Below are 14794 nucleotides of genomic sequence, written 5' to 3' on the forward strand. Positions count from 1 at the left end.
GCCACATAATTCTCAGTACCCTTAACATAGCAAATCTCGTAATCAAACTGTTGTAGGTACAAAGCCCAACGAGTTAACCTGCCATTAAGTAAACGACAATCCTTAAGAAAAGTTAAAACTTTGTGGTCAGTATGTATGATGAGCTTATGGCCCCACAGATAAGTCCTGAATTTCTTTAATCCCCATATAATGGCTAAAGCCTCCTTTTCTGATATAGTGTAGTTTCTCTCGTATTTTGTTAGAGTTCTACTTGCAAACACGATAGTCCTGTGTTCGATTTCTTTGCCATCACAGATTTCTTGGAAAACTTCTATACCAATTCCATAAGCACTACTGTCAGTACTCATGTGGAAAGGTTCTGACAGTATGGGGTGATGCAAAATATTGTCATTCAAAAGTTCACTTTTTAAATTTTCAAAATCTCTCATGCACCCTTCAGTCCACACAAAAGCACTATTTTTCTTAAGTAGATTATTCAAATGAGGACTATTAAAAACTTGCCCCTTGACAAATTTTCTATAGAACCCACATAAACCTAAAAAGGCTTTCAACTGTTTTCTATTTCTAGGAGATGGACACCCTGCTATTGCACTTAACTTTTCCGGGTCCTTGCCAATACCGGTAGTAGTAATAATGTGCCCCAAAAACTTTATTTCCGACTTCACGAATTCACATTTCTTCCACTTAAGTGTCATGCCCCCTGCATGTAGAGCAACAAAAACTTTCTGCAATAATTCACAATGCTCTTGCCATTCCTCAGTAGCAATCAGTAAGTCATCTACATAAATGGTTAGCCGGGAACTCAATTCTCTCCCTAATACAAAGTCCAGTGCCCTAATAAATACCGCCACAGAAGTGCTAAGCCCAAATGGCACTACTTTATACTTATAGCATTTCCCGGCGAATAGAAAAGCGGTATATTTACAGGATTCTTTGCTCAATGGGATTTGCCAGTATCCGGCGGTCATGTCCAGACTGGTTAAATACTTCACATTATAAAACTTTTGGAGCATTTCGTCCAGATTTTCAGGTCTGTCTATTTCCTTCTTTACAATTTTGTTCAAAGTCCTGGCGTCAATGACTACTCTTACTCCCCCATCCCTTTTATTCACGATGATAAGGGGACTATTATATTCGCTGCTACTCCGTTCGATCACACCCCATTCTATCATTTTATCTATTTCCACTTGAACAGCCTGCCTCTTTGATATGGGTACCGAAAACAGTCTTACAAAGAAAGGTTTATGCTCTAATGTCTCAATCTGGTATTCAAAGTTCTTAACTAGGCCAGGTTTGTCCGAAAATACGGCGCTATTACTTTCTAAAAGATCAAGCAATTCTATTTTCTGATCAGGAGATATCTCCTTCAAATTTTCCACAAATTCGTTAAATTCATGCCCCTGCCTGTCACTCTCATCTATTAACCTCTCGACATGGTACATTTCATACATGTTTGTCAAGCCATCATTCCCTTGGTCGATCTCCAACAATAAGAACCAATTTCTGAATCGACCACCTTCCCATTTTTCTCAAATTTTATTTCCAAATTCACAGATGCATTATTAATTTTGACCATTTCCTGGCTACAATCAATAATAACTTTTTCTTTATCTAGCCAATCTATACCCAGAATCAATTCAGTACTGAAGTCTGGCACAACCAAAAAATCGTGTTCAAACTTTTGTCCTTTTATACTAAATTCAACCAATATCTGGTTCTTTACTGGCTTGCTAGTCTTGCCAGTAGCACCAACAATTTTTACACCAGTCACTGACATAATTACTAGTCCAGGCTTATCACAAATGTGTTCGAAGAACGATTGGGAAATCGCACTTATCTGAGATCCCGTATCAAGAAGTACTTGCAATTTCACATTATAAATTAACCGTCAAATGCCTTTCATTGTTGTGTTCTTCCCTAAGCAAATCCGGGTCGACGATAACATCGTCCCAAAATGTGCTTTTGACCTGCACATCACCTATATCTGGCGGTTTCTTTGGTTCCCGGGGCTCAAAGTCATCACATACTTGAACTCTTTGTAACATTGACACTGAGTCGTCCGGTGGCTCCTTTTTTTCTGTGTTCAGTCTCAACATCTGGGTTTTGTTTTCAAACATCATCATCATTAGGTACAATATTGCTATTAGCTGTATTCCCATTATTTTCACTAGTACCGAAATACTCGTCATCTGAACTATCGTCAGAATCCGACCATTTTGGATCGCTTTCAGGTTCTAACATAAAAGCTTTTCTGAGACAGGCACTAAGTTCTTCCTCTGCATTTTCGTCAGACTTTGATTTTAACTCAATATCCTCTTTTGGCAAAACGGCCTCATTATCAGCTTCACTCACATCCACCGTTATTTCATATTTAGTGTAATCCTCGTGGACTTCAATTATTCTTAGGTAATTACCTGTCCCTTCCCCACGGTGCCTTTCGGTAACAGCTCGTACTGTTGGCGGATCGTTAACAGAAGTTACTTCCTCGTCAATGCTTAGGGTTTGATCCTCCAATTCCTTTCTATCTTTAACCTTCGACCTATCGGCAGCACGCGTACTTTTTGCGGCGCTATTTACTCTCTCCTCTTTAAATTTGGGCCACGTCACCTTATCGACGTCCCTACTATCTCCTTTTTCACTAATCAACTTCCTTGCCTCATACTCCTTCTCAAAATCCTCCCACTCACACTGCTTGAGGCCCTTGTACAGATCATCGATCTGCACACGCCAATCAGTTACTTCTGCTAATTCATTCTCGCCATTTACTTCATTGCTAACTCTGCTAACCGCACCTCTCTGTGTATCCACTGTTCCATCTACTATTTCCTTCGCCACGGAATTACCACTCGTAATGTATTCACCAGCTCTTACGGCAATGTTTGTACCTGATTCTGCCACCTTGCTAGCAGCTTCTCTCTAAACAGCTGTTCTGCTAGGCTGGGCCGTTGCCCTCTGATGCTCCACTCGCCTGTTAACATGTAGCGCTCTGCGCGGCGAAGATGAGTCATCTGCGCTCGCACCTGATGCTTGTTTCGCAACAACACGTTGCATCGTTCCACGCCTGTTTCTAAGCTGTCTCATAACTTTACTGTCAGTCCGGTAACATTTCTTAAATCGGGGCCGGTATGTTCTGTCTGCTTCCGTTTGGCCAGCAACATTCACGGAAATCAGTTTCCCGCGTCGTTATTATTTTGCGCGGTGTGCCCTCTACCGCGACCTAGATAACTCCCTCTTCCTCTGCCTCTACCTCTCTGTATCACGTTGAGGCGAAACCCATTGCCGTCATTTCTCTCGTCATTATTGCAATTATTTCTGTTACCAAAATTCTGATAATTGGCACGACTTTCACGCCAATGGTCTTCGTCTTCGACCCTCTCGAGAAACGCTTGGAAGCTACGATGATTGCTTCCCACGTATCTCTTCGAATCTTCCGGAAGCTTTTTATATAGCTCCCATACGATTTCTGAATCGGATCTTCTCCCTCTTAAATGTGTCAACTTTCGGTATCAATATTCGCAGAAATCTTTTAAAGAATTCCTGCCCCTGTTATCATGAAGTTTGGCCATGATAAACTCGCGCCACAGATGATCCTGTTTTTGTTCGGACCAGTATTCTTCCGTAAACTTTTGTTTAAACTCTTCGAACGTCATTAGTTCGGTATTCAAGTTAATTCCCCAGCGCTTAGCATCACCTGCTAAGGCGATAATTACTACGTTTATCTTCTCCTGACCAGACAAGTGTTCAGGAAACATCCTCTCGCAATTTTTGATGAAATCCAATGGATGCCATCCGTTATGTTTCTTGGTGGGATCAAAGCGCTCCTCACCTTCCAACAGCTTCGTAAGTGGCGTGCCATTACAGACCACGCCAGGCATAATTTTTATTTTACTCTTGAGATCTAAAATTTTGACTTGAATTTTTGATGTATTTTGTTCACACTTTTGTACACATCCAGTAACTATTTCGCCTAAATCTCTTTCAGTATCTGAAATTGCCTTTTTCAATTGTGAGATTCCATGTTGGCATTCGTCTACGATCTCAGTTTTAAGACCGAAAACTTTTTCGTCTACTTTTGTTTCAACTAGAGGCTCTACTTTCTCTTGGATGTTGAGAATTTCAACATCAAACCTTCTGTTAATGTTATCAATTTCCCCCTGCATAGTATTCATATTTTTATTGTGTCAATTTCAGACTTCATAGTATTTACTACAGAGCTTAAATTACCCACTTTTTGTTCTACCTGTTCTATTTGTTTACTAATTTTAATTCCTTGTTCTTCGACCTGTGCTTTAAGATGACCAACTTGTGTATTAAGCTGCTCGTCAACGTGTGTTTTAAGCTGATCATTCTGTGTTTTGAGCTGCTCACTCTGTCCTGCAATTTGTTTGGTTAATCATTCAAATAAGTCGTTCATGCTTAAAATTTTCACACTGCTTTGTTCTACGGAATCGGTGTATTACGATCCTATTTCAAAATTTTCTTTCGGTTCTTTCTTTATCTGTGGTGAATCAAACATGTCAGTGGATTCATTCACGTACGCACTATCATCTACAAAGTCATCCTCTACTTCCTGTTTTATTCCTTGCTGTGTTCGAGACGATCTCGACATTTCAATCTGTTTGTTAACATGTTCATGGTATTGTATGTACGCCAATTGTCTACCGCTAACGCCATCTGTTATCTGGCTGCGTAAACTCCTGCCAGCCGCATCTTCCATTACGCTTGGCACATCTACTGTGACTATGTTCTTGTCCATACTGAACGCAAATTACACCCCACTACCGTACTTGACGTTCACTGCTATTTACTTTACTGAATATTATTGCAATTCGTGCCACTGAACATCCACTGTTCGGTATTCATGTTAATTTGTGAGCGACAACAACTGGATGTCCTGTCACTGGGAAGCCACTTGTAACGTGCACGTGGGGCACACAATACTCCTTATAGCCTGTACTATGGTAAGTGAACGGGCTTCACCTTATGAGAAAGGATTTTCGTACAGATATCGACCGCGTGTACCTGAATGGTGGCAAATCAGACTTACACCCACTCTGTAATAACAATGATCCGTCAAGTAAGTTCAAAATGCAATTACACGTCAGTATGGAACAAAAGTAACACTGAAGATGCTACCAATTTGATAATAATACAGTCGCCAGCCTAATTAGGCATTAACTGAGTTTCTTCCCTGTACAAGTTGGTGTATATTCATGTAAAACAACACGTAGTAACACTGCATAATATAGTAAAATTTTAGAACCAGAAAATCTATGGAACTGATAGTTTCACGTTCTGTACTAATATGGAAAAACCATGAATACATAACACTACACTATAATGTATACTACAAAACTTCATACTGTCTATTGATCTGATTAAAATCGGGCATAGGTTACCCTAGAAATAGCACTTTCAAACCACACACAAAATGTCAATTTTGATAAAGATAAAACACTGATAAATTTTGACATATATACTACTCTTTTTATCTTATCTACTTCTCATTTAAATACCTTTATATCTGTCTCGAAATAATTAAACTTCATTACTATATCAATATTAAAGTTATCTTTCAACTTCGTTAGACTTTCGTTATTCATGTACTGGTTCATTAACAAAACAGTTCTTTAAACACCATTCTAACATAACTATGTCTGCAAGTAATTATTATTAACACAAATTTTAATTTTTCATTTCGGGACACTCGAATTGCACAACATTTGGTAAGGACCCTATCTAGGTTAGTTGTGAGGATAATTAAATGATAGGAAAGTTCTGGTAAAATTTAAGTTGTTATTGAATAGTTCACTCTCTGGTCCACACGAATACAGTACTAAAAGTTTCAACCTGATTGTATTGAGGCGGCGGTCGGCGGGCAGCGAGATGGTGAGGCACAGAGCACATATACAACCACAGCTATGGCTCTTGACGTATCGGCACTTTAATTCTTCTTAGTGTCGCAATACTTTTGCATTTAGTGCCTATGGAAATTTGCCATGCTGTGTGCGTGTTGGAACGGCATACCCGAGGCTCAATGAAACTACGTCTTCCAGGAGAGCCTCCTCGCTCCGGAAGGTGTTGCTCAGACCAATGCCAAACTCCAACTACTTCTGCTGAGCCCGTTGTGCCGTGCAGTGCCCACGTGCATTTTCCCCGCGCTCGCCTGCCATCCTTTTACCGCTCCCTTAGAGACAGGGTATTCACCCGAGGTTTTGCATTCTACATATCCAAACACATTGCCTACGTATGGACCAGACGAACAGTTACAATTTTAAACATCTTACAACAGTCTCAACATTTGTTACATTTCAATTCTATTACAATATTGCTTGACATTTGACATAAACATTAATATTCACATTCAAACTTATTTACAGTTTTCTTAACACAATGACATGAAGAAAAAAAAAAAAGAAAAAAAAAAAAACCAAATGAAATCAGAACATCAATCACACTAGTTTATCAAAAAATCAGATGGAGAAAAAATTAACTTATATGTACAATAGTACGACGACATTGTTGTTACACCATGTCATATCAGCTCACTGCCATGCTGTGCAGAAAGTTAGGAAACTCTTCTTTCACCCCGTCGTCAGAGCTGGATCGCTGGGACCACAGCTGACAGGTACTGTGAGACTCTGAAAAAACTCAAACAGGCAATTCAGAACCAGAGAAGAGGAATGTTGAGCAAGGGCGTACATATTCTCCGTGACAACACTTGCCCACACATCGCTCGGCAAACCGTTGCTCTCCTGCAACAGTTTCAATGGAACAGAATCACCGACCCACCCTATAGTCCTGACTTGGCACCCAGGTTGATAGATCATTTGGCCGGAAAGTGATCAGCCCGCCCCCCCCCCCATCCCTGCCCCCACGGCGTCCCTGCTGCCCCCCGCCATGTCCCTGCCCCCCCCCACACGTCCCTACCCCCCCACACGTCCCTACCCCCCCACACGTCCCTGCCCCCCCCACACATCCCTGCCCCCCCACACGTCCCTGCCCCCCCCTCACACGTCCCTGCCCCCCCCCACACGTCCCTGCCCCCCCCCACACGTCCCTGCCCCACCCACACGTCCCTGCCCCCCCCACACGTCCCTGTGCCCCCCCACACGTCCCTGTGCCCCCCCACACGTCCCTGTGCCCCCCCACACGTCCCTGTGCCCCCCCACACGTCCCTGTGCCCCCCCACACGTCCCTGTGCCCCCCCCACACGTCCCTGTGCCCCCCCACACGTCCCTGTGCCCCCCAACACGTCCCTGTGCCCCCCCACACGTCCCTGTGCCCCCCCACACGTCCCTGTGCCCCCCCCCACACGTCCCTGTGCCCCCCCCCACACGTCCCTGTGCCCCCCCCCCCCACACGTCCCTGTGCCGCCCCCACACGTCCCTGTGCCGCCCCCACACGTCCCTGTGCCGCCCCCACACGTCCCTGTGCCGCCCCCACACGTCCCTGTGCCGCCCCCACACGTCCCTGTGCCGCCCCCACACGTCCCTGTGCCGCCCCCACACGTCCCTGTGCCGCCCCCACACGTCCCTGTGCCGCCCCCACACGTCCCTGTGCCGCCCCCACACGTCCCTGTGGCCCCCCCCCACACGTCCCTGTGCCCCCCCCCCACACGTCCCTGTGCCCCCCCCCCCACACGTCCCTGTGCCCCCCCCACACGTCCCTGTGCCCCCCCCCCCCCACACGTCCCTGTGCCCCCCCCCCACACGTCCCTGTGCCCCCCCCCCCCACACGTCCCTGTGCCCCCCCCACACGTCCCTGCCCCACCCACACGTCCCTGCCCCCCCCCCACACGTCCCTGTGCCCCCCCACACGTCCCTGTGCCCCCCCACACGTCCCTGTGCCCCCCCACACGTCCCTGTGCCCCCCCACACGTCCCTGTGCCCCCCCACACGTCCCTGTGCCCCCCCACACGTCCCTGTGCCCCCCCACACGTCCCTGTGCCCCCCCCACACGTCCCTGTGCCCCCCCCACACGTCCCTGAGCCCCCCCCCACACGTCCCTGAGCCCCCCCCCCCACACGTCCCCGAGCCCCCCCCACACGTCCCTGAGCCCCCCCCACACGTCCCTGAGCCCCCCCCACACGTCCCTGAGCCCCCCCCACACGTCCCTGAGCCCCCCCCACACGTCCCTGAGCCCCCCCCACACGTCCCTGAGCCCCCCCCACACGTCCCTGAGCCCCCCCCACACGTCCCTGAGCCCCCCCCACACGTCCCTGTGCCCCCCCCACACGTCCCTGTGCCCCCCCCACACGTCCCTGAGCCCCCCCCACACGTACCTGTGCCCCCCCCACACGTCCCTGTGCCCCCCCCACACGTCCCTGTGCCCCCCCCGACGTGCCTGGGCCCCCCCCCCTACGTGCCTGTGCCCCCCCTACGTGCCTGTGCCCCACCCCCCCTACGTGCCTGTGCCCCCCACCCCCTACGTGCCTGTGCCCCCCCTACGTGCCTGTGCCCCCCCACCCCCTACGTGCCTGTGCCCCCCCACCCCCTACGTGCCTGTGCCCCCCCCTACGTGCCTGCCACCCCCTCCGCCCACGTCCCTGCTCCCCCCCCCCGCCGTCGTCCCTGCCCCCCCCCCCGCCGTCGTCCCTGCCCCACCCCGCCCACGTCCCTGCCCCCCCCCCCGCCCACATCCCTGCCCCCCCCCCCCCGCCCACGTCCCTGCCCCACCCCCACCCCGCCACCGCCCACGTCGCTGCTACCTCCCCCCCCCCCCCACGTCCCTGCCACCCCCTCCCCCCCGCCCACGTCCCTGCCACCCCCTCCCCCCCCCCGCCCACGTCCCTGCCACCACCTCCCCCCGCCCACGTCCCTGCCACCACCTCCCCCCCGCCCACGTCCCTGCCACCACCTCCCCCCCCGCCCACGTCCCTGCCACCACCTCCCCCCCTGCCCACGTCCCTGCCACCCCCAACCTGCCCACGTCCCTGCCACCCCCAACCCCCCCACGTGCCTGCCACCCCCCCCTCCCCCCCCCCGCCCACGTCCCTGTCTCCCCCCCAGCCCCCGCCCACGTCCCTGCCACACCCACCCCCCCACGTCCTTGCCACACCCACCCCCCCACGTCCTTGCCACACACTCCGCCCCCACGTCCCTGCCCCCCCCCCCCTTAACATAGACAAATGTAATGTATTGCGAATACATAGAAAGAAGGATCCTTTATTGTATGATTATATGATAGTGGAACAAACACTGGTATCAGTTACTTCTGTAAAATATCTGGGAGTATGCGTGTGGAACGATTTGAAGTGGAATGATCGTATAAAATTAATTGTTGGTAAGGCGGGTACCAGGTTGAGATTCATTGGGAGAGTACTTAGAAAATGTAGTCCATCAACAAAGGAGGTGGCTTACAAAACACTCGTTCGACCTATACTTGAGTATTGCTCATCAGTGTGGGATCCGTACCAGATCGGGTTAACGGAGGAGATAGAGAAGATCCAAAGAAGAGCGGCACGTTTCGTCACAGGGTTATTTGGTAACCATGATAGCGTTACGGAGATGTTAAGCAAACTCAAGTGGCAGACTGCAAGAGAGGCGCTCTGCATCGCGGTGTAGCTTGCTCGCCAGGTTTCGAGAGGGTGCGTTTCTGGATGAGGTATCAAATATATTGCTTCCCCCTACTTATACCTCCCAAGGAGATCACGAATGTAAAATTAGAGAGATTAGAGCACGCACGGAGGCTTTCAGACAGTCGTTCTTACCGCGAACCATACGCGACTGGAACAGGAAAGGGAGGTAATGACAGTGGCACGTAAAGTGCCCTCCGCCACACACCGTTGGGTGGCTTGCGGAGTATAAATGTAGATGTAGATGCAGATGTAAGTCAGTCAGTCTTTGTTGCTCAAAAATTTGCTGCAAGAATAATATGTGGAGCTCAACTATGGTCATCCTGTAGACATCTGTTTGAATTGGGTATTCTGACTACTGCCTCACAGTATATTTACCTCCTCATGAAGTTAGTTGTAAATAAACCACTATAAGGAACCATGATTACATAATTACAATACCAGAAGGAAAAATGACATTCATTACTCTAAATCAAGGTTGTCTTTAGTATAAAAATGGGCGCACAATGCTGGAGCACAAATTTTTGGTCGCTTGCATAGTGATATAAAATGTCTGACAGACAGCAAAGTAAAATTTGAAAACAAACTGAGAAACTTTCTCCTGTTCAGCTCCTTCTCTTCTGTAGAACAAATTCTATTATTGTAATGAGTAAGTACAAAGTAATTTGTGATGCGAGTGTAAAATAACTCATCCCACATAATTACGATTTATCATACAAATGATTCATGAAAAATGAAGCTAACCAACAAATCACCTTTACACTGGCTTATTGTTCATCACCGCTGCAACTAGGCAGTTATATTGTCTCCCCATTAATGACAAACCTAACATATAGTGCTGCCTGTAGGACACATTTGAGCATACTAGAATAATGTGAATTGTAGTACCCTGTAATACACATCTAGCTGTAAGAACCTTGTACGGTTTCAGAAGGTGTGAAAGTTAAACAATGCAGAATCATTTACACATTAAGTCTTATTAACATCAAGACTGAATTGTGCACTAATAATTTGTATGCATCATAGCTTTCCTATCCTACTTTGTTAATGTTTTATATTTTTATGTATTATTTTGTAATATATCTGACATGACGGATACTGTTGTACTTAACTGTCAATGGGTGGATAAATATTTCAAATAAATAAAATAAAAACTTGTTAAAATAGAGGAATGAGAAATAGCACTTACAAATGGTATTTTTCCATTATATTTGATTCTGGGAAGTGATTTATGTTTAGAAAGTTCTGTAATAATAATTTATATGTCACAGAATACCAGCTAATGATTATTGGCCTGAAAAGAGAACACCATGAAACACTAAACAGGCTGATACAAAATCAGGAAGTAGCTTTATTCAACCTCAGGGGGAAGCATGCACAGAAGGTCTTTGAGTTAGAACAGAGGATAACTGAGCTTGAAGAGCAACAAATGGAAACAAACAAGACCGTAGCTGATGCTGAGGTGAGTAACACCAACGTATCATGATTACTGTAGTATAGCAGAAAAGTTGGGATTGTTGCTACTGCTAGATGTTATTTTCAGGTTTTCAGTCTGTGACAAATTTTCTTTAAATTTAATGTTAAAATAAAAATTCGTATTTAGTCTAAAGTAGTTTTGGATCAGTGTGTAAGATTTCTGGCATTCGCTGTAGTTTGATATTTATATTTGTAGACCATTTGAAATGATTTAACAATTTACCTTCATATTAACTTGAAGTTCAGTATACTTTTCATTGAAAATATTTCATAGGATGCCAATTATTAAGGAAGGAAGACTCTTTCATGACACTGAAGTCACACATGGTAGGATGGAAGGTCAAATCCTCATCCAACCATCTAGCTAGAGGTTTTCCTAAATTGCTTAAGGCAAATGCTGGGATGGTTCTTTTGTAAAAGAAACAGCCTATTTCCTTCTTCATTCTTCTCCACTCTGAGCTTATCTTCAGTCTTTGCTTATCTCATCATTGATAGACATTACCCCCTCCCTCCCATCTTTGCTTGATGAATATATCCTTTATGTACATAGCAACAGGGGCCATCAAAGGCTCTCTTCTTGTAATGTATTGTGAAATGAAGTGAATAGATTTATACTTCTGTTGCACCTGCTTTGATGTTGCAGAGCCCTTAACAGTGATGGAAATAAATCGGTTAACAAGCATTGGTGACAATTTCACTTTGCCATAACAGATTAAGAAACAGAAGCAAACAAATTGGTTTGACCCCAATTTTTTTTTTAATTCTGAAACAAGTTCCAAATGAAGTGTTTTAAGAAATATGTGTATGCTTAGACCTACTGTGACATAAATCATATCCTTTTATATCAAAGAAAAGAGAAAAACAGACTATTTACAATGCTAAAGAATGTTAAGCAGATATGTTTATATATCCTCTGTTATTCTATACCTCCATATTCACCATGTGATTTTGAGGAAATGTGACACAAAGCAAGAGGCCAGGTAAACACACAAACAGCTGGTATGTAAGCAAGAGTGGTTATGTCTGATTTCATAGAAACTGGGCTCTGTGTCTCTTATTACATGTACCTGACACTAGTACACTATCATACTGGTGCTCTCTGAAATGACTGCTTATTCAACCCTCGAGGAGGTGCACCTGTGTACAAAGTATGCCAATCATAAATAGCATTGTTTTTTGCCATTCCATTAATGTTTTATATTTGCAAGCCCATACCCATTCTTTCACTATTGCTTCAGCTAATACAGTGATAAGTCCTCTTGCCCTAATCCGTGTGAGTAGCAGTAATACAAAATAAACAGCAAGACAGGTGAGAAAAGAATCTATGATCCATGCAAGAAAGTGATCCAGATTCAGAGCTGTCAGCACAATCTCAAAATGAGGATTGGAAATAAAATAAGCAGTTGGTGTAGGTTTGATGCAACTGTTTGCTTAGAGCAGGTCATTACTCTGAGGTAACACTTGTGTGCCGCCAGAGAGTGATACACTGGAAGGTTCATTTTGTTACTGTTTGATTAAAGAGTGATCTATATCATGTAATTTTAGCTTATTTTATCATTGTTTAATTAAACTAAGATTAAACTGTAATTCTGTTCATGTTGTTGTTGTTGTTGTTGTTGTTGTTGTGGTCTTCAGTCCTGAGACTGGTTTGATGCAGCTCTCCATGCTACTCTATCATGTGCAAGCTTCTTCATCTCCCAGTACTTACTGCAACGTACATCCTTCTGAATCTGCTTAGTGTATTCATCTCTTGGTCTCCCTCTACTATTTTTACCCTCCACGCTGCCCTCCAATGCTAAATTTTTGATCCCTTGATGCCTCAAAATATGTCCTACCAACCGGTCCCTTCTTTTTGTCAAGTTGTGCTACAAACTCCTCTTTTCCCCAATTCGATTCAGTACTTCCTCATTAGTTATGTGATCTACCCATTTAATCTTCAGCATTCTTCTGTAGCACCACATTTCAAAAGCTTCTATTCTCTTCTTGTCCAAACTATTTATCGTCCATGTTTCACATCCATACATGGCTACACTCCATATAAATACTTTCAGAAACAACTTCCTGACACGTAAATCTATATGCGATGTTAACAAATTTCTCTTCTTCAGAAACACTTTCCTTGCCATTGCCAGTCTACATTTTATATCCTCTCTACTTCGACCATCATCAGTTAGTTTGCTCCCCAAATAGCAAAACTCCTTTACTACTTTAAGTGTCTCATTTCCTAATCTATTTCCCTCAGCATCACCTGATTTAGTTTGACTACATTCCATTATCCTCATTTTGCTTTTGTTGATGTTCGTCTTATATCCTCCTTTCAAGACACTGTCCATTCCGTTAAACTGCTCTTCCAAGTCCATGGATTTTAATACCTACTTTGAACTTTTCTTTTGTTTCCTTTATTGCTTGCTCAATATACAGATTGAATAACATCTGGGATAGGCTAAAACCATGTCTCACTCCCTTCCCAACCGCTGCTTCCCTTTCATGCCCCTCGACTCTTATAACTGCCATCTGGTTTCTGTACAAATTGTAAATAGCCTTTCGCTCCTTGTATTTTACCCCTGCCACTATTCCACTCAACATTGTCAAAAGCTTTCTCTAATTCTACAAATGCTAGAAATGTAGGTTTGCCTTTTCTTAATCTTTCTTCTAAGATAAGTCATAAGGTTAGTATTGCCTCACGTGTTTCAACATTTCTTTGGAATCCAAACTGATCTTCCCCGAGGTCCGCTTCTACCAGTTTTTCCATTCGTCTGTAAAGGATTCACGTTAGTATTTTGCAGCTGTGACTTATTAAACTGATAGTTCGGTAATTTTCACATCTGTCAACACCTGCTTTCTTTGGGATTGGAATTATTATATTCTTCTTGAAGTCTGTGGGTATTTCGCCTGTTTCATATATCTTGCTCACCAGATGGTAGAGTTTTTTCAGGACTGGCTCTCCCAAGGCCGTCAGTAGTTCCAATGGAATGTTGTCTACTCCGGGGGCCTTGTTTCGACTCAGGTCTTTCAGTGCTCTGTCAAACTCTTCACGCAGTATCATATCTCCCATTTCATCTTCATCTTCATCCTCTTCCATTTCCATAAAATTGTCCTCAAGTATGTCGCCCTTGTATAAACCCTCTATATACTCCTTCCACCTTTCTGCCTTCCCTTCTTTGCTTAGAACTGGGTATCCATCTGAGCTCGTGATATTCATACAAGTGGTTCTCTTCTCTCCAAAGGTCTCTTTAATTTTCCTGTAGGCAGTATCTATCTTACCCCTGGTGAGATAAGCCTCTACATCCTTACATTTGTCCTCTAGCCATCCCTGCTTAGCCATTTGCACTTCCTGTCGATCTCATTTTTGAGACGTTTATTCCTTTTTGCCTGCTTCATTTACTGCATTTTTATATTTTCTCCTGTAATCAATTTAATTCAATATTTCTTCTGCTACCCAAGGATTTCTATTAGCCCTCGTCTTTTTACCTACTTGATCATCTGCTGCCTTCACTACTTCATCCCTCAAAGCTACCCATTCTTCTTCTACTGTATTTCTTTCCCCAATTCCTGTCAATTCTTCCCTTATGCTCTCCCTGAAACTCTGTACAACCTCTGGTTCTTTCAGTTTATCTAGGTCCCATCTCCTTAAATTCCCACCTTTTTGCAGTTTCTTCAGTTTTAATCTACAGATTGTGGTCAGAGTCCACATCTGCCCCTGAAAATGTCTTACAATTTAAAACCTGGTTCCTAAATCTC

At 44.9% G+C, this 14794-nt stretch overlaps 1 protein-coding gene across 1 annotated transcript in view; it reads left to right on the forward strand.

The window, feature by feature from the left end:
• The window catches only part of LOC126195680 (formin-2-like), a 247096-nt gene that overhangs the window by 68753 nt on the left and 163549 nt on the right, over positions 1-14794 (forward strand). The window contains exon 5 of the mRNA XM_049934308.1: positions 10849-11039. Within this exon, the coding sequence (XP_049790265.1) occupies positions 10849-11039 (191 nt within the window). The remainder of the gene's footprint in view (positions 1-10848; positions 11040-14794) is intronic.

This window comes from Schistocerca nitens, chromosome 7 (assembly GCF_023898315.1).
Source record: "Schistocerca nitens isolate TAMUIC-IGC-003100 chromosome 7, iqSchNite1.1, whole genome shotgun sequence".
NCBI classification, from domain to species: Eukaryota; Metazoa; Arthropoda; class Insecta; order Orthoptera; family Acrididae; genus Schistocerca; species Schistocerca nitens.